Source organism: Mastigoproctus giganteus, chromosome 5 (assembly GCF_048544385.1).
Source record: "Mastigoproctus giganteus isolate SK-2022 chromosome 5, ASM4854438v1, whole genome shotgun sequence".
Taxonomy (NCBI): domain Eukaryota; kingdom Metazoa; phylum Arthropoda; class Arachnida; order Uropygi; family Thelyphonidae; genus Mastigoproctus; species Mastigoproctus giganteus.
Window position 1 is genome coordinate 105,721,436 of NC_143579.1, and position 23,047 is coordinate 105,744,482.

At 37.2% G+C, this 23,047-nt stretch overlaps 1 protein-coding gene across 1 annotated transcript in view; it reads right to left on the reverse strand.

The window, feature by feature from the left end:
- Positions 1–968: 968 nt before the first annotated feature.
- The window catches only part of LOC150085613 (uncharacterized), a 54,943-nt gene continuing 32,864 nt past the window's right edge, over positions 969–23,047 (reverse strand). The window contains exons 5-6 of the mRNA XM_090373392.1: positions 9,292–9,342; positions 969–1,336 (exon numbers count right to left, since the gene is read on the reverse strand). Coding sequence (XP_090229518.1) covers positions 1,253–1,336; positions 9,292–9,342 — 135 coding nt within the window. The 3' untranslated portion in view covers positions 969–1,252. The remainder of the gene's footprint in view (positions 1,337–9,291; positions 9,343–23,047) is intronic.

Sequence of the window (23,047 nt, forward strand, 5' to 3'; positions counted from 1 at the left end):
AAGCAAAAAATTATGGATGCTGACCCTAACCTTGATCGATGCATGCAAATTCGCCGAGATGTAGATAAAGCACTCTGCATCACCCCCCCCCCCCACAAAATCATAGCCCAGGGCTATCCAACCTATTTTGGCTATGAGCCAAAACAAATAAAATGCTAAAGGTCATGGGACCCAAGAACAGTTCCTTACCAGTAATAATGCATTTTTAAAAATATAATTTTTGTTATGTATGTTTATATTTATAGCTTTCTCCCCCCCCCATTTAATAAATATGAAAATCTCCCACTTATTTACATAATATAATAACATTCCTGTTATATGGTTATAATAATATTGCTAAATCTGAATAAGATATATAAAACTTGTTATGTTATTGTTCTGTTATTTGGTTTTTAGGAGCATTAGCAACTAAGACCATATTGCTTCGGGATATGCGGTGGTCATTCCCTGACCTTTCGGCATCCTCTGTATTTGGTGGTGTCGGGCTCGAACCCTGGTCTAATCAAGAAGCATGTGCTACGCACTGCTGCTCCTTCCCACCTGGCTACGGAGGCGCCATATATAAAACTTGTGAAAGCAATACAGAAAAATGGATATTTTCAAAAATCTGTGTGAAACTACATTTTGTACACACTAGTTTGAAACTCAGGATAACGCTTGAAGAATGCTTACATGGCTGTGGGCTACACAATATGAAGGAACAAGTTGGATGTCCCTGACATAGCCTGTCTCTCTCTCTTTCTAAAAATATAATTAGAAAACTAAATAATTCCCACAGGAAAAGTATACTCTTTTATTTATTATTAAATCAATACAAAAGTATATTCAAAACATTTAACCATTTAAAAAACACCTTGGAATAGCTGCCATAAATGTTAGGTTACGAACTGCAAAAACTAAGTGGTAGATAATTTTTTTAAGAAAAATATATCTAAAAATTAAAGCATCTTCTGAGAATCTACTAAGAGTTGTTCATAAAATTTAAAGCTTAAACACATTTATCATTCAATACAGCATGGTTACAGAAATGGTAATACAATATATAAATGCTCAATATATATTACAAATATATATATAAAATATATAATATTTAAGACTATCAAAAATGGAATGTGCCAAATATTAGTATTCACCACTGGTGACCACAACTAGAGAGAGTTAACTTGTGTAAAAGTAGCATTTAGATTTGTGTGAAATGAACACAATTATTCCTCCTCTTTCAGAATGAGAGAATTTCTGACTGAATGGCAATTCATGGATACAAAATAATGAATTTGGGCTCCTGAAGTTCTCGCAGTTTTTGATAATGTGATATCACACAAAGAAAACAATATACCTAATAAAAAAAAACAAAATTTAAGCCATTAAAAATATACACTTGTATGTTAGCAGCAGGTATTAATAAGCTATTTTATATGGTTTATTTGTTCTACTGTATATTTAGCCACTTTGTTTTCAATAAGATGACTGAATAATAATATAATGACATTAAAAATTGCTTTTTTAATTATTTAATCTGTTATGCAAACAGATTTTGTCACAGCACTTTTCATAGAGAAATATATACATGTATGTAAATTAAAAAATTAACTAATTATGAAAAAAGGAAAATTAACATCACAAACATCGGGGCTGCATTAAAGCATAGCATTAGCATTAGTAGAGGCATTTGATGCAAGAAAGCAAGCTTATGCAGCATCAGCCAAAAAAAAAAAAAAAAAAAAAACCCACTTCCACTTCACCCCTCTGTTCGTTCAAAATACCTGTCCAGCTGAGCCTTAAACTTATTTAGGCTATCAACCTCCACCACAAGGGATGGAAGTCTGTTCCACCAACCAACCACCCGCTGGCTAAAGGCAAATTTCCGCACGTCTATCCTACATCTGTCTTTCCTCAATTTGAATTTATGCCCTCTCAGGTGATTTTTCTGAGCTAGAGGAAGAATCCCATCAGCATTGAGCATGCTTAAACCATTCAAGGCTTTATACACCTCTATCAGATCACCTTGCTGGTGCCTAGTCTCCAGACACTGTAATTTGCAAAACTTAAGCCTTTCTTCGTAAGAGCACCCCTTTGTTCCATTCACTAATCTTGTTGCCCTTCTCTGTACTCGTTCCAGCAGCTCTACATCCTTCTTGAAATGAGGCCTCCAGACCTGTATACAGTACTCTAGGTGTGGCCTGACCATCGCCTTATACAATGGAATAATCACCTCCTTATCCCTGCTGGAAAAATTCCTGTATATCATTGACAATACTCCATGAGCTACTCTTGCAGCCCTTCTGCACTGCTCAGAGAACTTCATATCTGCCTGCACAACCACCCCCAAGTCCCTTTCATTCTCTACCACTGTCAGTGTAGTACCACAGAGTTGATACGTTGCTCTGGGTTTGCTGTTTCCCATGTGTAGTACTTTACATTTATCAATGTTAAACTTCATTTGCCACCTCTCAGCCCATCTGCTCAACCTTTCCAGATCCTGTTGCAGCAGCATAGTGTCAGTAGTGTCCTTGACAACCCTGCCAACCTTTGTATCGTCTGCAAACTTGGACATTAAGCCCGATATACCATCATCAATATCATTTATAAATACAGAAAACAATAATGGACCCAACACTGAGCCCTGAGGGACTCCACTAATAACATCAGTCCACAATGAGCAGTGTCCATTGATTACCACTCTCTGTCTTCTCCCCCTCAACCACCCCTTTATCCATAGCAGCAATTTGCCTCCAATGTCACACTGCTCCAATTTGTGTAGCAGTCTTCCATGTGCAACAGTATCAAAAGCCTTTCTAAGATCCAAGTATATAATATCAAAGTTATTCCCTGCATCCAGTTCTTTTGTGACTGCATCATAGTATCCAATCAAGTTGGTGAGGCAAGACTTCCCCTTAACAAAACCATGCTGTGTCTGAGCTATAACTGAAGTCTTGTCTAAATGATCCTGCAGTGCTTCTTTAACCAGTGCCTCCATTAATTTTCCTGGAACAGAAGTTAAGCTCACAGGTCTATAATTACTTGTGTCAGCCTTTGATCCTCCTTTGTGAATTGGGGTCACATTTGCACATTTCCAGTCTTTACTCCCAGTTATTTCAAGATTCTGTAGCTTACTGCTAGAGTTGAATACACCTCTGGCATTCCCCTCGCTGAATAACTCCTCATGTGTGTATGTCGATGCAAAATATTCATTTAGTTTGTTAGCTACCTGAGCAGGATCATCAACACTTGACCCATCAATATCAAGTGGACCAATCTGATTCACCCCCTTCCTTCTAGAGTTTACATAAGTAAAGAACTCTTTGCTGTTTTTCTTTGCATCCCTTGCCAAGGATTTCTCGTAATCTGCCTTCGCCTGCCTAACCTCCTTTGTAACTTGGTTGCATATCAACTTGTATCTATCATAGGCTTCTGTGTCATGTGTTAATTTGTATGTATCCCATGCATTTTTCTTCTCTGCCATATGCCTCATTAGTTCATCCGACATCCATTTTGGCCTAAACCTTGAACAATATTTCTTAGTTGGTATGTAAAGCCTAGTAGCTTCCAAGATAAGTTCTTTGAATGCTTCCCATTTTGAATTTGCTGTTGGTAACATCATCAGTTGGTCCCACTGTATAGAATTTAAATACTGTCTCAGTCCATCGTAGTCGCCTTTACGGAAGCAATAACCCTTCCCTTTACCCCTAATGGTAGTTACCTCTTTGAGTAAATCCCACTTCAGCACACCGTGATCACTGCCACCTAGTGGTTCATTTATCTGCAGATTCTTAATGCATGAAGAATCACTGCTGATAATCAAATCAAGAGTATTACTCCCTCTAGTTGCCTCCCGAACATGCTGATGTAGAAAACAATCATCCAATAAATCCACAAAAGTCCTACTAGTGTGTGAGTAACCAGCCCCCAAATTCCAGTCAATATCTGGGAAATTAAAATCTCCCATTATAAGACACTCTGATTTACTGGCCCACTCTATTTCCCTGTACAGTTCCTTACAGAGTCATTAGGCCTATAGCACACTCCTACTCTCAATTTTGATCTCCCAATGTTTATGTCACACCAAACTGACTCCACACTGCACTGTCCAGCGATGTCGACTGGCTTCACTTCCTTGGTTTTTATGTGTTTCTTAACTAATAACATAACCCCTCCTCCCTTCCTATCCTGTCTATCCTTTCTGTAGACGTTGTACTCCTCAAATTGTAGTTCTGCATCCCTTATATCTGTGTGACACCAAGTCTCTGATATCCCAACAATATCTGCCTTCGATGTTTTGAGCAATACCTCAAATTCATCAAATTTATTTACTAAACTCCTAGCATTGGTGTACACGCAAGTATACCTGCACCTGTTTCTATTCTTAGCTACCCTAACACAACCCATGTGTTTACTTGTACCGCAATGGCTCCCAGCAGTCTCTGAAATACCATGCATCTTGTTTTTCAGGCTTCTGCTCATTCTAATAGAAGCAGTGCAAGAATCTCTTTCACCTCTGCCAGTGGCTACTGTCAATCTATTGGTCTTTGTCTCCCCCCAAGCTAGCAGTTTTCCGACCCACCTAACACTGCCTCGATAGCATCAGCAAATATTCTTGCACCCTTTCTATTTAAGTGTATCCCATCCCTGTAGAAGCAATCTCTCCTGTTAACAAGTACAGTCCAGGCTGAAAAAAATTCTACCCCTTGAGCCTTGCACAATCTTTCCAGGGCCGAATTGATCGACAAGGCTCTCATCATATACTCCCTCCTATCGTGTCTGGGCAGAATTGCAGACACTTTCAAATTCAACCCTAATTCTCGGCTTTTGTTCAACAGTGACCTGTACTTGTTAAGTAATTCTGCCGGTCTCCTACTCTTAATATTATTAGTGCCAACGTGTACAACTATATCACCTTTTGTGCCCTTAAAAGACCGCATGCTGCTTATAATAAATTAGAATAAAAATAAATAAAAAATAAATGCCAGGCAAACCAGCATGGCAAACCAGCAGAGCAAAAATAAAATAAATCATACATAACAAAATGATACAAGGCTATATTGTGATGTTAATTTTTGTGTTATCATAATTAGTTACTGTATTTGTCGGCTTATAAGATGCAGCAGCGTGAAAGACACCCTAATTTTGGAATGGTAAATTAAAAAAAAAAAAAAACTTTTGAAAAAAATGTATTGTTAATAGAATGCAAATTTAAAAGCCAATGAAGAAAGGTATAGGATTATTACCGTTATTATTTTAGTATTATTCAACTTCAGATTCCTTACTGAATTATCATCGTTATCCTCAACATCATCATAATCATCATCCTCCTCTTCACTAGTATCACTGTCGCTCTCATACACTCAAAGGGCATGAGCTACTTGGCCTGCCAATGAGGTGAATACTCTGAGGCAAACCTGGCAAATGCTGATGGGCCAACCAGGAATTCTGGCCCTTGGGAGTCATATACTGCATCATCACCAACAAGCTTTCACGAGGAAAAGTAGTTAATAGTACTATCACTACTACTGATGATATCCCCACCCATACTTGGGAAGACACTACACCATTACTAATATTCTCAATGCATTATTCCCTGTTCTAGATCTTGCTCTGTCCTCCATTAAACAAGTTATTTGTCACTTAAGCAATAATTATATCAGTACAGAACCTCTTTTTTCCAGGAAGAACTAAAGGCTGCTATTTACTGCACTAAGAGCAATAAATGTCCAGGACATGACCGTCTGGAGGTGGAGGCAATCAAAAAATTTGCATCTGCCTACCCAGACCATCTCCAACTAATTTATCAATGCCTTGCTCAGGATAAATTTCCTGCCATATTAAAGCAAGCAATACTTTTGACTAATTTTGCAAAATCCTAATAAACCCCCACTGAACCCAGCTCCTACCACCCAATTGCACTCCTTCCAGTGCTTGGAAAGACATTCTTACCTGACTACTAAGCCATTACCAGTTAGCAGCTCTGCATTTAGATAAGCAAGTTGGTTTTAAATCTGGCAGCTCTACAGAGAATGCAATAAAAGACTGGAATTGAAAGAGTGGTTTTTTTTTTTTTTTGCAAGATAACATAAGATCTCACCTTGCCTAAGCAATACAATGGGCTATAGAGTAGATATTTTAACATCTTTAGAATATAGCCAAGACTTAATCCATGATTTCTGGGTACAGAACAGTGAAAAATGCTTTGTCCACTGTACTAAAAATTCTCTCAGTTAATGGCTCATAGCACATTTTCGAAAAATTACAGAACTGCTGTAGATGAAAATACAGATTGCTATTTTAATATTTAAAAATGCTATTTAAAAAAAAAAAAAGAGGAAACTTAGTCAAAAACTAAGAATAACACACCATTCTGAATAACAGGATACATCCAGATATTTTTCAATCTGTCCTTTTATGTATACATATATAATCCTTTAAAAGGCACTGATATTCAAATACAGGCAACTCTCGGTTTACAAACGTCACAATCTTTCAAAATTTCTTAGTCGCCAATAGATAGAGTTCCTTATAAAACAAAATGCCAAATGTAGAGTGAACATAATTGTAAGATTTAAACTAAGGCGCATTTAGGGCTAGAGCCTCAAGCTGCGAACAAATTTAGACTATGTATATAAAGTGCTTAGCATCATAATACACAGCCATTTCTGAATAAACAGAAAATTTTTAAGGTGGCATCGTTTTAGGTTATATCTCATATTGTGAATGCCTTCACAACGAGTTGCCATGATATTGCACTACTTCGAATAAGTAACGCTTCACCTAAGGAGAAGACTAGTGTTACTTATTCTCAGATAGGTACCACCACCCAGACAGCACTGTTTCAGGGCTATTTGGCCCTTCGTCAGTGAGTGGGTAGGTACCCAAGTGATGCAATGATGGCAAAAACAGTTATGAAGTATAACTCCACAATATGAGAGATGCCTGATGGTGTATGATGTATTTAGACTAAGGCGCATTTAGGGCTAGAGCCTCAAGCTGCGAACAAATTTAGACTATGTATATAAAGTGCTTAGCATCATAATACACAGCCATTTCTGAATAAACAGAAAATTTTTAAGGTGGCATCGTTTTAGGTTATATCTCATATTGTGAATGCCTTCACAACGAGTTGCCATGATATTGCACTACTTCGAATAAGTAACGCTTCACCTAAGGAGAAGACTAGTGTTACTTATTCTCAGATAGGTACCACCACCCAGACAGCACTGTTTCAGGGCTATTTGGCCCTTCGTCAGTGAGTGGGTAGGTACCCAAGTGATGCAATGATGGCAAAAACAGTTATGAAGTATAACTCCACAATATGAGAGATGCCTGATGGTGTATGATGTATTTAGACTAAGGCGCATTTAGGGCTAGAGCCCCATATTATGTTAGTACTCATTTTCTTTATTTCTACTTTGTAACTCTTTATGTTTTAATTAAATTTAACAAATACAATATCTTTTTTTATTCTTTATTTTATTTTACATTACATATTGCATACTTCATAACTGTTTTTGCCATCATTGCATCACTTGGGTACCTACCCACTCACTGACGAAGGGCCAAATAGCCCTGAAACAGTGCTGTCTGGGTGGTGGTACCTATCTGAGAATAAGTAACACTAGTCTTCTCCTTAGGTGAAGCGTTACTTATTCGAAGTAGTGCAATATCATGGCAACTCGTTGTGAAGGCATTCACAATATGAGATATAACCTAAAACGATGCCACCTTAAAAATTTTCTGTTTATTCAGAAATGGCTGTGTATTATGATGCTAAGCACTTTATATACATAGTCTAAATTTGTTCGCAGCTTGAGGCTCTAGCCCTAAATGCGCCTTAGTCTAAATACATCATACACCATCAGGCATCTCTCATATTGTGGAGTTATACTTCATAACTGTTTTTGCCATCATTGCATCACTTGGGTACCTACCCACTCACTGACGAAGGGCCAAATAGCCCTGAAACAGTGCTGTCTGGGTGGTGGTACCTATCTGAGAATAAGTAACACTAGTCTTCTCCTTAGGTGAAGCGTTACTTATTCGAAGTAGTGCAATATCATGGCAACTCGTTGTGAAGGCATTCACAATATGAGATATAACCTAAAACGATGCCACCTTAAAAATTTTCTGTTTATTCAGAAATGGCTGTGTATTATGATGCTAAGCACTTTATATACATATTGTAAGATTTAAATAAATAAACTTTTAAAAAATGTATTTATTACAATAATTATCAAGAAATTGTTGAACTGGGCAATAAAATGGACCTCGACCTTGATGTGACTGACGTGAGAGGGGTTTTGGACTCGCATTTTAAGGAATTAACAGCCGATGAAATAATTGAAATAGAGACATCTATATTCTGAAGTAACAGAAGAACCTGATGTTCCATGGCCTCCCAGAACATTTACAAGGCAGAAAATGGCTGCAGTTTTTAAATCAATTTCTGAGGGGTTGGCAATCATTCAAGAAGACCCAAATATGGAAAGAATTGCAAAAGTAAAAAGATGCATTTATGACTGTCTAGCATGCTACAGCGAGATTTTTGAAGGGGGGAAAAAAAAAAAAAAGAATCTAACTGAAAAAGAATCGTTATCAGGCACCCTTCCATCTACCTCATCTGCACCGTGTCACTTATGTGGAAAATATTGACGAATAAATGTTGAATACATATGTATGCACAGTACATATATTATGTTAGTACTCATTTTCTTTATTTCTACTTTGTAACTCTTTATGTTTTAATTAAATTTAACAAATACAATATCTTTTTTTATTCTTTATTTTATTTTACATTACATATTGCATACGATAAACCATAACACATACATACATTATAATAAAACACGTATAGCCGACCGGGCAAGCCAAGTAGGTAAAGTGCCTGCCTGGCAACCCAAAGGTCGCGGGTTCGATTCCCGCCTCAGGCTTGGATCATAGTAAAAATGCAAAAACTTTGGGAGGTGCAATATGGCCATAGAAGCTGATGCACCAACAACTAACACAAAAAAACACGTATTGTATAGACCATTCGATGTTTAGTACATGGTTTTAATGCTTTAAAATGGATGCTAATTTATATGATACATATCGTAAAAGCTCAGGAATGCAAGCCACACATACCGAACAAAACTTATAACACATCTTTAACAACATCTTTGAACGGAACTCGTTCGTAAACCGAGAGTTGCCTGTATAGACAATTAAAATCTTTTATACAGATTCCTTCCACAAGAACTAAATGTCATGATAAAAACCAATGTTGTTAGAATTTAAATTTTAAAATTTAATACATATACTTACATGAAGACCATCAAAGCACCAGAGAATTAATGTAGCCAGGAAGGAATACAGCTGTAAAATTTAAAATATAATGAATAAAACTAATCTAATTATTATGAAAAATATATATACACTGTGCTGCCACTTTATTAGGTACACCCCTGCTGTGCACACAAATGGTTTGTCCCACAACATTGCAAGTCACATGACCACAGTTGTAGATATAAATCCAGCAGAACAACCTTTCTAGTATCAGTTCAGCATACAAACCATAACAAGAATGGGGAAAAGGAGTGATCTAACGGACTTCGAACGTGACATGGTAGTAGGTGCAAGACATGCCGGACAAAGCATCTCTGAAACGGCAGTTCTCCTGAACTTTTCACGCACCACAGTTTCAAGGGTGTATCGAGAATGGTGCAACGAACAGAAAACATCCTCTCAGCGGCACTCCTGTGGAAGAAAATCGCTTGTTGATGAGAGAGGTCAGAGGAGGATGGCTAGAATTGTGCAAGCAAACAGACGGGCCACAATGTCACCCAACACGTCAGAACAACCTTCGTGCACAGAACAAAATATAGCAATGGACCACTAGTCGCACTTTGTCACGAATGAGCTACAACAGCTGACAGCCACATTGCGTACCTTTGTTATCAATGAAGAACAAGAGAGCACACCTCCTATGGGCACAGCGACACCAGCACTGGACTATCGAGGATTGGAAAAGTTGCTTGATCTGATGAGTCGAAGTTCCTGGTGCGTCATATTGATGGAAGACTCAGAATTTCGCGAAAACAACATGAATCCATGGGCCTGTCATGTCTGACAACTACTGTGCAAGGTGGCAGTGTTATGGTGTGGGGAATGTTTTCTTGGCACACGGTGGGTCCATCGATACCCATAGATTCACATCTGAATGCCACATCGTACCTAAACATCATCACTGACCAAGTGCATCCATTCACGTTGACAATTTACCCTCAGTCAGATGGTTACTTCCAGCAGGATAATGCGCCGATGCACAAAGCCCGAATCACTTGGAATGGTTGCAGGAACATGACAATGACTTTTCTTTGCTGCAGGCCCCCGGATCTCAATCCTATTGAACATTTTGGGATAAGCTGGAAAGGGCTGTTCGCTGCAGGCCTGACCCCCTTCGAATCTCAAGGAACTGCATGACACACTCATGTCTGCATGGTACTCCATTTCTGCACGTTTTCAGCATCTTGTTTAGTCCATGCCTAGATGAATTCAGGCTGTTTTGAAGGCTAAAGGAGGCTCAACACGCTACTAGGTAGTGTGCCTAATAAAGTGGTAGCACAGTGTATATAACAGTCAGTTCTGAACACTGTCTCACTTCTACAAACCACCAAATGCCCATGAAAAGTTTTAATAGCATAATTTATAAGTTGAGCCATCAACATTCATGGAAAGTTTTTTGAACTTTTAATAATGGTTCAAATAATGTTTTACATAAAAAAAATTTTCAGAGGACATTCACTTTCAGTAATGTTATATTGAACTTTGTAGTATTTAAATCTGAAAAGAACTTTACCATTTTTTTAAATCAAGTAATATGTGCTGTTATAACTGCTAAAGTTTGACAAAATGATACTCAAGTGGTGCACAATTCACCTGCTTTATACTTGCATACCCCAGGGGCTCACATCTGGTGAGTATGGGCTTGGCACACCTAGGATTCTGAGCTGGATATCATCACTCTTCTCTTTCTTGGTGATTCCCTTCTACTTTTGACTCTCTCTCTCTTGGTAACCCAGGGAATTTTTTTTTTTTGGTTGGTGCAGCATAAGCCTCGGGCTTCCTTGCACCATGTAGGTAATAATAATAAAATTGTTTCAATCATAAACATATTGTTCTTGTTTAATCATGAACTTTATAAAGTTGTTTGTTTGCTACTTTTAATTCAGTTTGATAATTTATCCTTCTAAGCCACCAGTAAGCATACCAACTTAAAAGCAGAAACAATTTAATTAAAGATATAGACTTCCCAAACAAGTATTAATAAAAAAATTTAAAAAAAATCATTTATGGTGTTACCATCTCTAACTGCATGCTGACATAAAGAATCAAAAAGTCATAAATGTACAGTCCAAATACAACTTGTTAAACAATGCAACTGTTTTTTGTTAATATAATTCATAGTCCAAATTCAACTTTTTAAATACCCATGCTTTCTTACCAATGGTTTCTTACAAAAAAATCAAATATTTCTAATCTGTGATTATTACACAGTAAACCCTCGATTTAACAGACCCCAATTTATAACGGATTTTGGATTTAACGGACCGGACAAATAATAATACAGTAATGTACATATTAATCTCGACCATATTATTTTTTTTAGGTTATCCAAAGCTTCAGTGTTATTATTAATTAAAAATTAATAATAATTACCTATTTCCATTATTGTTTTGATAATTACCTACTTTTATTTTTTATAATCAAATTCAGGAAATTGTTTTTTATTCTTTCTGAAAACATGTTCAAATAGCTGTTTTCCCAGATAAGAGCAGGTGGTGACTTGTGAGTTGAACGTGACTCGGGACACTAAACTGCAGGTCTACCGACTTGCTTTGTTTCGGTCTCAGTCTGCCTCAAGCTATCATGCAGTCAGGTTGTACACAATGTTTCTGTGATTTCTGAATTGTGACTTTTTTATTTATTAAATAATTTTGCAATCCTTACAATTTAAAATGGCATCAAGTGATAGAGGAGTTAAAAGAAAGCATGTGAACTTAAATAAATGTGGCACAGAAATTAGAGCTAATTGAGAAATTAGAACACGGCATCTCAGTAGCAAGCGTTTGTGAAATTTATGGCATAAAAAACAAACTGTTTCTGATATCTGTAAATCAAAGGCCAAATTGCAACATTTTATATTATATTAAAGTTTTTTTAACATTAAGAACAATAAAAAATGCCCCTGCCAAGTTATTTTAATGGACTTTCAGCATCAACAGACACCCCATCTCCCCTATTAGTCCGTTAAATCGAGGGTTTACTGTATATATTTTATAACACAAATTTTTTGTAAACATGAGCATGACATCTTTGAATGTCATGCCAATTCTTTTGTTTAAAGAAAAAAAATCCAAATTGTGGAGAGCAGAGATTTAATAAAAATATGTTGTGGTAAAAAACTATCTTATGTAATCAATTTGGGTTACAATTTTTTTTTACATAAAACTGCCAGGAAGATAAACACAACATACTCTTCCAATGTTCAAACTAGTTTCTCATTACAAAAATATAAAACCTGAACAAGAAACAAAATATTCAGGGTATTTCAAAAGTCATTACTGATAAGAAAATTCTGTTATGGTAACAAATATACAACTTTTGCGATTACTGTTTCCAAATGTCTACTGTTAAAGGTAAAGGCTTTTGCTTTCATATGGGTGACTACAGTGGTCTCAGATAGTTTTTAAATTCTATGCAGTGGGACCAACAGCAAATTCTAAACAGGAAGAATCCAGAGAAGTAATCGTGGAAGCTACAAGGCTTTTCACACCAACAACGAAATACTGTTCAAGGCATAGACCTAAATAGATGTCAGATGAACTACTGAGACAAGTGGCGGAGAAGAAAAGTGCATGAGATGCATATAACTCAGTGGTTTTAAACTGGGGTGCCATGGCACCCTAGGGTGCTGCAACAATGTTCCAGGCATATGATGTAATTTGGGTTTGCTACTTAAACTTATTTTTTTAAAAATGTATATATTTATTTCATTATAAAAAGGTACATCCTTATTATTGTGTTCCATAAACAACAATGACAGTATTTACATATGTCAACTTATCATTCTATTTACAATTCCAAAATAAAAAAAATACAAAAAACCTCACAATATAAAAGATAACAGTTTCATTACACACAATATTACGTTACGGTTAACCTTTTGTGTTCCACTGTCAAGTGGGACTCGACATGACACTACATGTGCCCCAGGACTTAAGTATCGAATTAAGCTCGATGATAAGTTACTTACGTATACTTAAGATATATTTGGCTACTTGGAAGAAATCTTTATTTGGATATGTCATATTTTCCTGGAAATAAAAATGTTTTAAATTTACTTTGCGGCAGCATGACATTGCACGCAGAAGTTAATTTAGAGTGGTAGGGTAAGCACACTTTTGCACCACAATAGCGTGGTGCAAAAGGTTAAAGAAAAACTAATCTTAGAAAAAACTGGTATTAATTTTCATTACAATAATATGATTAAAGAGATTATCGAATAATCAGTTGATATGTTTACTTACGTACTGTAATGGCCCGTCGCCAACACAAATTTCAGTTAGTAAAGTACCCTTGATAGTAAGATGGTCAAGTTTCTTATGGAGAAAAGAAGGCATGAAGATGATTGTAGTGAAGGCAAAAAAAGAGACAAACATTAAGATGATTACGGTAAAGACGAAAAAGAAGACAAAGGTGGAAGTTTGAGTAAAGAAGGAATAATTATAACTGTTCCCTCTTTGAGCAAGTCTGCTGTGAAGGTGAGGAAGAAAAACTGTCAGTATTTGGAACATGGATTTACTTGGTGTGGGGATAAAGATAGTCCTAGCCCAAAATGTGTTATTTTGGGCAGGATTGCTTAACAACTACAGGTCACTGTTGAAAAAAAGCCGTGAAATAGGGTTGAATTTGAAAGTGTCTGCAATTCTGCCCAGACACGATAGGAGGGAGTATATGATGAGAGCCTTGTCGATCAATTCAGCCCTGGAAAGATTGTGCAAGGCTCAAGGGGTAGAATTTTTTTCAGCCTGGACTGTACTTGTTAACAGGAGAGATTGCTTCTACAGGGATGGGATACACTTAAATAGAAACGGTGCAAGAATATTTGCTGATGCTATCGAGGCAGTGTTAGGTGGATCGGAAAACTGCTAGCTTGGGGGGGAGACAAAGACGAATAGATTAACAGTAGCCACTGGCAGAGGTGAAAGAGATTCTTGCACTGCTTCTATTGGAATGAGCAGAAGCCTGAAAAACAAGATGCAGGATATTTCAGAGACTGCTGGGAGTCATTGCAGTACAAGTAAACACATGGGTTTTGTTAGGGTAGCTAAGAATAGAAATAGGTGCATGTATAGTTGCGTGTACACCAATGCTAGGAGTTTAGTAAATAAATTTGATGAATTTGAGGTATTGCTCAAAACATCAAAGGCAGATATTGTTGGGATATCAGAGACATGGTGTCACACAGATATAAGGAATGCAGAACTGGAATTTGGGGAGTACAACGTCTACAGAAAGGATAGGAAGGGAGGAGGGGTTATGCTATTAGTTAAAAAACACATAAAATCCAAGGAAGTGAAGCCAGTCGACATCGATGGACAGGGCAGTGTCGAGTCAGTTTGGTGTGACATAAGCATAGGTAAATCAAAATTGAGAGTAGGAGTGTGCTATAGGCCTAATGACTCTGATGAGTATAATAAGATACTGTACAGGGAAATAGAGTGGGCCAGTAAATCAGACAGTCTTATAATGGGAGATTTTAATTTCCCAGATATTGACTGGAATTTGGGGGCTGGTCACTCACACACTAGCAAGGCTTTTTTTTGTGGATTTATTGGATGACTGTTTTCTACATCAGCATGTTCGGGAGGCAACTAGAGGGAGGAATACTCTTGATTTGATTATCAGCAGTGATTCTTCATGCATTAAGAATCTGCAGATAAATGAACCACTAGGTGGCAGTGATCACAGTGTGCTGAAGTGGGATTTACTCAAAGAGGTAACTACCATTAGGGGTAAAGAGAAGGGTTATTGCTTTCGTAAAGGCGACTACGATGGACTGAGACAGTATTTAAATTCTATACAGTGGGACCAACTGATGATGTTACCAACAGCAAATGCAAAATGGGAAGCATTCAAAGAACTTGTCTTGGAAGCTACTAGGCTTTACATACCAACTAAGAAATATTGTTCAAGGTTTAGGCCTAAATGGATGTCAGATGAACTAATGAGGCATATGGCAGAGAAGAAACATGCATGGGATACATACAAATTAACACATGACGCAGAAGCCTATGATAGATACAAGTTGATCTGTAACCAAGTTACCAAGGAGGTTAGGCAGGCGAAGGCAGATTACGAGAAATCTTTGGCAAGGGATGCAAAGAAAAACAGCAAAGAATTCTTTACTTATGTAAACTCTAGAAGGAAGGAGATGAATCAGATTGGTCCACTTGATATCGATGGGTCAAGTGTTGATGATCCTGCTCAGGTAGCTAACAAACTAAATGAATATTTTGCATCGACATTCACACGTGAGGAGTTATTTAGCGAGGGGAAAGCCAGAGGTGTATCAACTCTAGCAGTAAGCTAGAGAATCTTGAAATAACTGAGTAAAGTGGAGGAGAAATTGTTGAAGATAAACACAAGAAAGGCACCCGGGGTGGATGGGATCTATCCAGTTATATTAAAGGAGGCAGCAGAGGAAGTAAGCAAACCCTGAGCCATAATTATGAGAGCTTCCTTGGACTCAGGGGAGGTACCCACAGACTGGAGATGTGCAAATGTGACCCCAATTCACAAAGGAGGATCAAAGGCTGACAAGTAATTATAGACCTGTGAGTTTAACTTCTGTTCCAGGAAAATTAATGGAGGCACTAGTTAAAGAAGCACTGCGGGATCATTTAGACAAGACTTCAGTTATAGCTTGGACACAGCATGGTTTTGTTAAGGGGAAGTCTTGCCTGACCAATTTGATTGGATACTATGATGCAGTCACAAAGGAACTGGATGCAGGGAATAACTTTGATATTATATACTTGGATCTTAGAAAAGCTTTTGATACTGTTGCACATGGAAGACTGCTGCACAAATTGGAGCAGTGTGGCATTGGAGGCAAATTGCTGCTGTGGATAAAGGGGTGGCTGAGGGGGAGAAGACAGAGAGTGGTAATCAATGGACACTGCTCGTCGTGGACTAGTGTTATTAGCGGAGTCCCTGAGGGCTCAGTGTTGAGTCCATTATTGTTTTCTGTATTTATAAATGATATTGATGATGGTATATCAAGCTTAATGTCGAAGTTTGCAGACGATACAAAGGTAGGCAGGGTTGTCAAGGACACTACTGACACTATGCTGCTGCAACAGGATCTGGAAAGGTTGAGCAGATGGGCTGAGAGGTGGCAAATGAAGTTTAACATTGACAAATGTAAAGTACTACACATGGGAAACAGCAACCCCAGAGCAACGTATCAACTCTGTGGTACTACACTGACAGTGGTAGAGAATGAAAGGGACCTGGGGGTGGTTGTGCAGGCAGATATGAAGTTCTCTGAGCAGTGCAGACGGGCTGCAAGAGTAGCGCATGGTGTATTGTCAATGATATATAGGAATTTTTCTAGCAGGGATAAGGAGGTGATTATTCCCTTGTATAAGGCAATGGTCAGGCCACACCTAGAGTACTGTATACAGGTCTGGAGGCCTCATTTCAAGAAGGATGTAGAGCTGCTGGAACGAGTACAGAGAAGGGCAACAAGATTAGTGAATGGAACAAAGGGGTGCTCTTACGAAGAAAGGCTTAAGTTTTGCAAATTACAGTGTCTGGAGACTAGGCACCAGCGAGGTGATCTGATAGAGGTGTATAAAGCCTTGAATGGTTTGAGCATGCTCAATGCTGATGGGATTCTTCCTCTCGCTCAGAATAATCACCTGAGAGGGCATAAATTCAAATTGAGGAAAGACAGATGTAGGATAGACGTGCGGAAATTTGCCTTTAGCCAGCGGGTGGTTGGTTGGTGGAACAGACTTCCATCCCTTGTCGTGGAAGTTGATAGCCTAAATAAGTTTAAGGCTCAGCTGGACAGGTATTTGGAACGAACAGAGGGGTGAAGTGGAAGTGGTTTTTTTTTTTTTTTTTTTTGGCTGATGCTGCATAAGCTTGCTTTCTTGCATCAAATGCCTCTACTAATGCTAATGCTAATTTGTGGTGACATATTGTCCACAAAAGCAATGGTATATAGTAAATTAAAGAGACATTTACATGCAGTTCTCACTTTACGAGTTTTTTTTTTCTGAAGTATCCAAGTACCAACAAAATGGAAAATATGAACATTAATAACTAAAAATGAATGTTAAACATTCATAAATACCGCATTGCAAACCACGTGTGTAGCTATTCAATACAGTGTTAATCAGTTCCAGAGACACCATTGTATTGTTAAAATATCGTGATGTGAACCCAATAACACTGTTTTTTGGTAATAATTCATTTCAAAATCTCGGAAGTTGAAATTTACGATGTATAACTAAGCTATTTATCTCTCTAAAATGTCATTTTTAAGGTCATGAGCATGACCTTAAGGCCATATAAAAGGTCGTGAGCATGGTTTATAAATTGTATTAGTTACCAATTCAAATCATTAAAATGCACAACCGTTTCAGCATTATCATATGTTCCGTTATAAGAATCAATTTTAAACGCTTTTGTGATATTTTTCTAAAGCACATTTCTGGGGGTCACGCCCATAAAACAATAAAAACAATTTGCACTTTTACCGTTTATTGGTCTGTTACTGCAAGCAATTATAAATAGGTAGTAAACTTGATCTTCTTGCATTTGTGAAAATACTGACAGCTGGAATTGTGTGTTTTTTTACATTATTATGGTGAAATGTGTTTCCCCTTTACTGGAATCTTCAATTGTATAAAAAACAAATAAAATTTCAGAATCTTCTCTTCATTCCTTTTTTTTTTTTTTTTAAGCTTCATAAACTTGTTACTCCACGCGAATCGTGTTAGTTGCAATTTGTGTGTGCTGTTAAAAAATGCTTATGCATGCAATTGTGAAATTTATAATTAAAAGAGAAGATTATCTTGGAAACAAACGCCCCTTGAAACATTTCTGAAGAAGACAACTCCTTGTGCAACAAACCAACGAGTGCTGAGCCAATAATGAGTGATCAACTAGTGTGTACATTTAGTCGATGATGATGAAGAATAAACATTCTTTAACATTTGTAAGTTGTAAATAATTTCTCAATTATATTATAATTTGCTTGATTTTACAGGCTGCATTTGAATTTCTTTCGATAAATCCATCATTGTTTAAACAAACTAATTAGCTAACTAATTTCATTGTTGAGAATGTAACCCTTATTTTTAACCTTACGTCTATGGAAAATAAATTCCCGCTTTACGAGTGCGCACTAGGAATGAATTAACTTATAAAGTCGAGAATTAGCTGTAATTCTAAAACATAGTAATCTGGCTAACAAGTCTAAAATGTACTTTGAGAGACTTTTAAATAACCAAAGAAAACAGTCTGAGTTTTACCAAAATAACCATAATTTCTAATAAAGCTCAAGAGGCCAGCTACTTAGTAGCTCAGTTAATTGCTAAAAATATGAAGCCTCACATGGAAGCAGAGACACTTATTCTCCCTGCTTGCAACGCTATAGTAAGGACACTTTTTAGAAGCAAAGCAGAAAATGAAGTTAAAAAAATTCCTCTTTCCAATAATACCATTAGCAGATGGATTAGTGCATTAGCAGGCAGACAGAAGAAAGTGTATATGCTTCTGTGAAGAACAATTTTTGCACTCCAAGTAGATGAATCAACTGATATTGGAAAGGCACAACTATCCACATTTATAATATTAACACATTTACATTTAATAATTCACATTTAAAAATTAAGTAAAAAATTAATTAAAAGAATTTAACAAAAATATTGCAAAACAATTTCCTTCTTGAAGCTTTGGTTATTTTTTGGTTTTTTTTTTTTTTTTTTAGGAGCATTAGCAACTAAGGCCATATTGCTCCGGGATATGCGGTGGTCATTCCATGACCTTTCCGCATCCTCCGTATTTGGTGGTGACGGGCTCGAACCCCGGTCTAATCAAGAAGCGTGTGCTACGCACTGCTGCTCTTTCCCACCTGGCTACGGAGGCGCCTTTCTTGAAGCTGGCAACGCTTTTTGACCGTATGTCATGATCACAGGAATGAAAATTACCGAATAGGGGTGAGCATGAATCTTAAATAGGAATTATTTGCCTTCGCGCATGCACGTAAAAGACATGAATTGGAGATTAGATATGGTCAGTGAACATTAACAGAATTCTCATGTAATTTAATTTTGATGGCTTCTGCAATTAATAGTCTCTTATATCATTGGACACTAAGTCAATTACATTGGACACTAAGTATTTTGGCCTCGTTAAATAAAAATGTATGTTTTTCATTAATGACATGAAAGGCTAATACTGACTATGCTGAATGAGAAGCACAAACTGAAGCCACCTGTTGATTAACACGAAAATTCAGAGGAAACCGCGTAGAACCTTGATAACACGAGTCGCAATCACCGCAAGACCGTATACCAGGTCATTTATTTGTGTTGCGAACGAGGAAAGGGCTGAGCGAGTGTTCGGTATAGTGTGTAATTTCTGTATTGGTCTGGCCACAATTTTAAATTCAGTATCTTTAAAGAATCTGTTAAGCTGTTTGTGCCACTGTTCAACATAAAGGAAGAAATAAAGTATTTTTGATGTTACTATTGTTGGTTGGTGTGGTTTTTTTGTATCCTATCCTTAGCTTGTATCCTAATTCAGTTTTTTGTAGCAAAGGGGTAACCCCTGTTTAAGAATCTGCTGGTTAATATCTGTATTTCTGAGTCAAAAGCAGATTCCATCATTGAATATTTATAGGCAATGAGAAACTGATTAAAGATAATAGATCTTTTGTAGGTGAATGGGTGATAGCTGTTATAATGCAGAAGCATACCGGTGTTTGTAGGTTTATGATAGATGTTAAATTGGATTTTATTCGAGACCAAAGTAAGTGTGAAATTTAGAAAATGTAATGACTTAGTATCCGTATTCTCCCTTTCCAATGTAAAATTGAGTCTAGAATGAATATTATTGAATGAATGTAAAATGTCTTGAATAGTGCAACTATTGGTGATAACAAGAACATCGTCTAAATATCTCCCATAGTATGCAATACAGGGTAGAAAAGGTGTCAAATGTATATGCTCAATCATTGAGATAGACCTCTGCTATTAAGCTGCTCAGGCTCAATCCCATTGACAAACCAAAAATTTGTTTATATACTTTGTCTCGAAAGGTGATATAGTTAGGCTTCAATGAAAAGTTTAATTAAGTGAAAAACTTCTTTAATAGAAAGCTTCATATAATTAATCGGTATAGAGTTATTATTTAACATATCCCAAAGAATATCTAATGTGTATTCAATGTTTACAATCGTATATAAAGAGGTAACATCTAGTGAGAATAAATTATCATTATCACCAAGTCCTTAAGGTTATTAGATAACGTATCGCAGTTTCTTATCCCAAATTGTATCGCCTGCCTAAGGGTTTTATAATGCTATAGATATGTATGGCCGAGGATGAAAATGCAGAGTTTCTGTTGGAAACAATGGGCCGAATAGGAAATCCGGCCTTATGCAATTTTACTTGACCAAAAAGTGCAGGAATGTTGTATGTTCTGGCCTTCAATTCCTTCAACCAAGCCATTGTAATGTAGTCAATTTTTTGATACGTGGTTAACATTTTATTGTATTGATTGACCAAATTGGTAAATAGTGTCGGGTCTACTTCAAGATAAGTGGAGGTATCTGATACAATTGGATCTAACTTATTTATATAATCAGGTTTTTACTATAAAGTAGTAACTGGCTACCTCAGAGGGGGATTTCACTGAAATGAAGGCAAAATTTTCATGGTTGTTAATGATACTATAACTAGGGACCAATAATTCATATTATAGGGAAAGAGGTATAAACTGGAGTGTAGAAAATTTTCTTTTAGCCTGTGAGTTGCTAATTAGCGGAATAAAGTTACCTGTATGGATAGCTGAGGCCAACAACTTGGGGAAATTCAAAGGTTGGCTGGATCAGTAACTATACAAGAAGTGAAGCACACACAGTCTTTTTTTTTTTTTTTTTGTACTAATGGCTCGGGCTTACTTGCACCATACAGCTAATACCAGTAATAACTTACTGTTAATCCGGAAATAAAACCATGGTACAGAAACAGTTTCTGTAAGATGAAAAAAAAATATATGAAACAACTAAAACACTAAATAACAAGTAATGAGAAGCCATAACTTACTAAGTCATGTAAGAAAATAATGGCTTTTCATTATATATATCTTCAATTGACAGCCAGACTATGTAACACAAAATAAAAGATACTGCCCTACCAAAATATTATAGAATGTTGTAGTACATGCAAGTCTGCTCAGCATGAATTCGGCTCGAATGTGTACAGATGTTTCTGGTGATGTTATTCCTTTCCTGTTCTGAAAGAACCTTTAGATTCATTGGAATTTTTGGTTGTTGAGAACTATCTCAGGTACACTGTTCCATGTGGTGCCACTGATTCTTGGTTGGATTTAGGTCTGGTGACTGTGTGAGCCATGACAGACATATCCTCCAGAATAACAAGAGGACTTATGGCCTGCCAATGAAAACAGTCTCCACACAAGAGCACTACCATAAGCAATCTCATGGAACACAGGATGCATTGATGATCCACTGCTTCATGCACTGATGCGACTTCCTTCACATCTCTAATTCATCTATTGGTACTAAACAATGCAGACCATGATTCATCCGACCAGATTACGTTTTTCAGTCTCCACCTACCATTGCTGTAATTTCTGATTTCCCTGCAAATAGGCCGACCGGGCTAGCCGAGTGGGTAAAGTACCTGCCCGGCAACCCAAAGGTCGCGGGTTCGATTCCCGCCTCGGGCTTGGATCAAAGTACTGCAAAAACCTTGGGAGGTGCAATATGGCCACAGAAGCCGATGCGCCAACAACTACCAAATCAAAAAATCAAACCCTGCAAACAGACCCATGCGAGAGGCTTTCCGATCATAATACAGCTGTGTAGACCTATTTTCCTGAGATGTGCTGGTAGAAATTCCATCTGGTATTTAAAGTTTTGACAACTGTCTGCAATGATGCCCTCTGATTTTTGTTGTTGTTGTTATTATTATTTGGTTTTTAGGAGCATTAGCAACTAAAGCCATATTGCTTCGGGGATATGCGGTGGTCATTCCCTGACCTTTCCGCATCCTCCGTATTTGGTGGTCACGGGCTCGAACCCCGGTCTAATCAAGAAGCGTGTGATACGCACTGCCACTCCTCCCCACCTGGCTACGGAGGCACCCTCTGATTTTTGTGCACATGGCAGGACAAACAGCTGCAATCCTAATTATGGAGTTACTTCTTCTGGCTAGCCTCGTTGTTTTAACTGTTGGGTTTGTGCCACAATACCAACTTACTGAAGATCCTGGATAATTTTCTAGATGAGTGAAATGCACTACTGCTTATAATAATAATATTCCTGTTGCAAGACACCTATGATCATGCCTTATGGTTGTTGATGTAACCTGCCTGTCCTGTTTTATATTATTAATGATTCACCAAGGCAATGTAACTCTTCTTATAGGTGCCTCATATCACATGACCCAAGTCACAGCCTATTTCATTATCTACAATGGGAAAAATGCTAATATCAGAACATCAGATCCTTTAATAAATGGTAGGGTATCATATGTTGTTATAATACAATAAAATCCAAATGTAATTTTTAATTTTTCATTAGAAAAGGCTATTTCTTCTGAATCAATGAAATCTGATTAAATCTTCTACTGGAAATTGTACAATGGCAGTCCAATTTCATTTTTATTATGAAATAAAGATGAAATATACTTGCTTTTATATATCAATTACTGGGCTAATGACCAAATCTTATTTATCTTGCATGCAGATT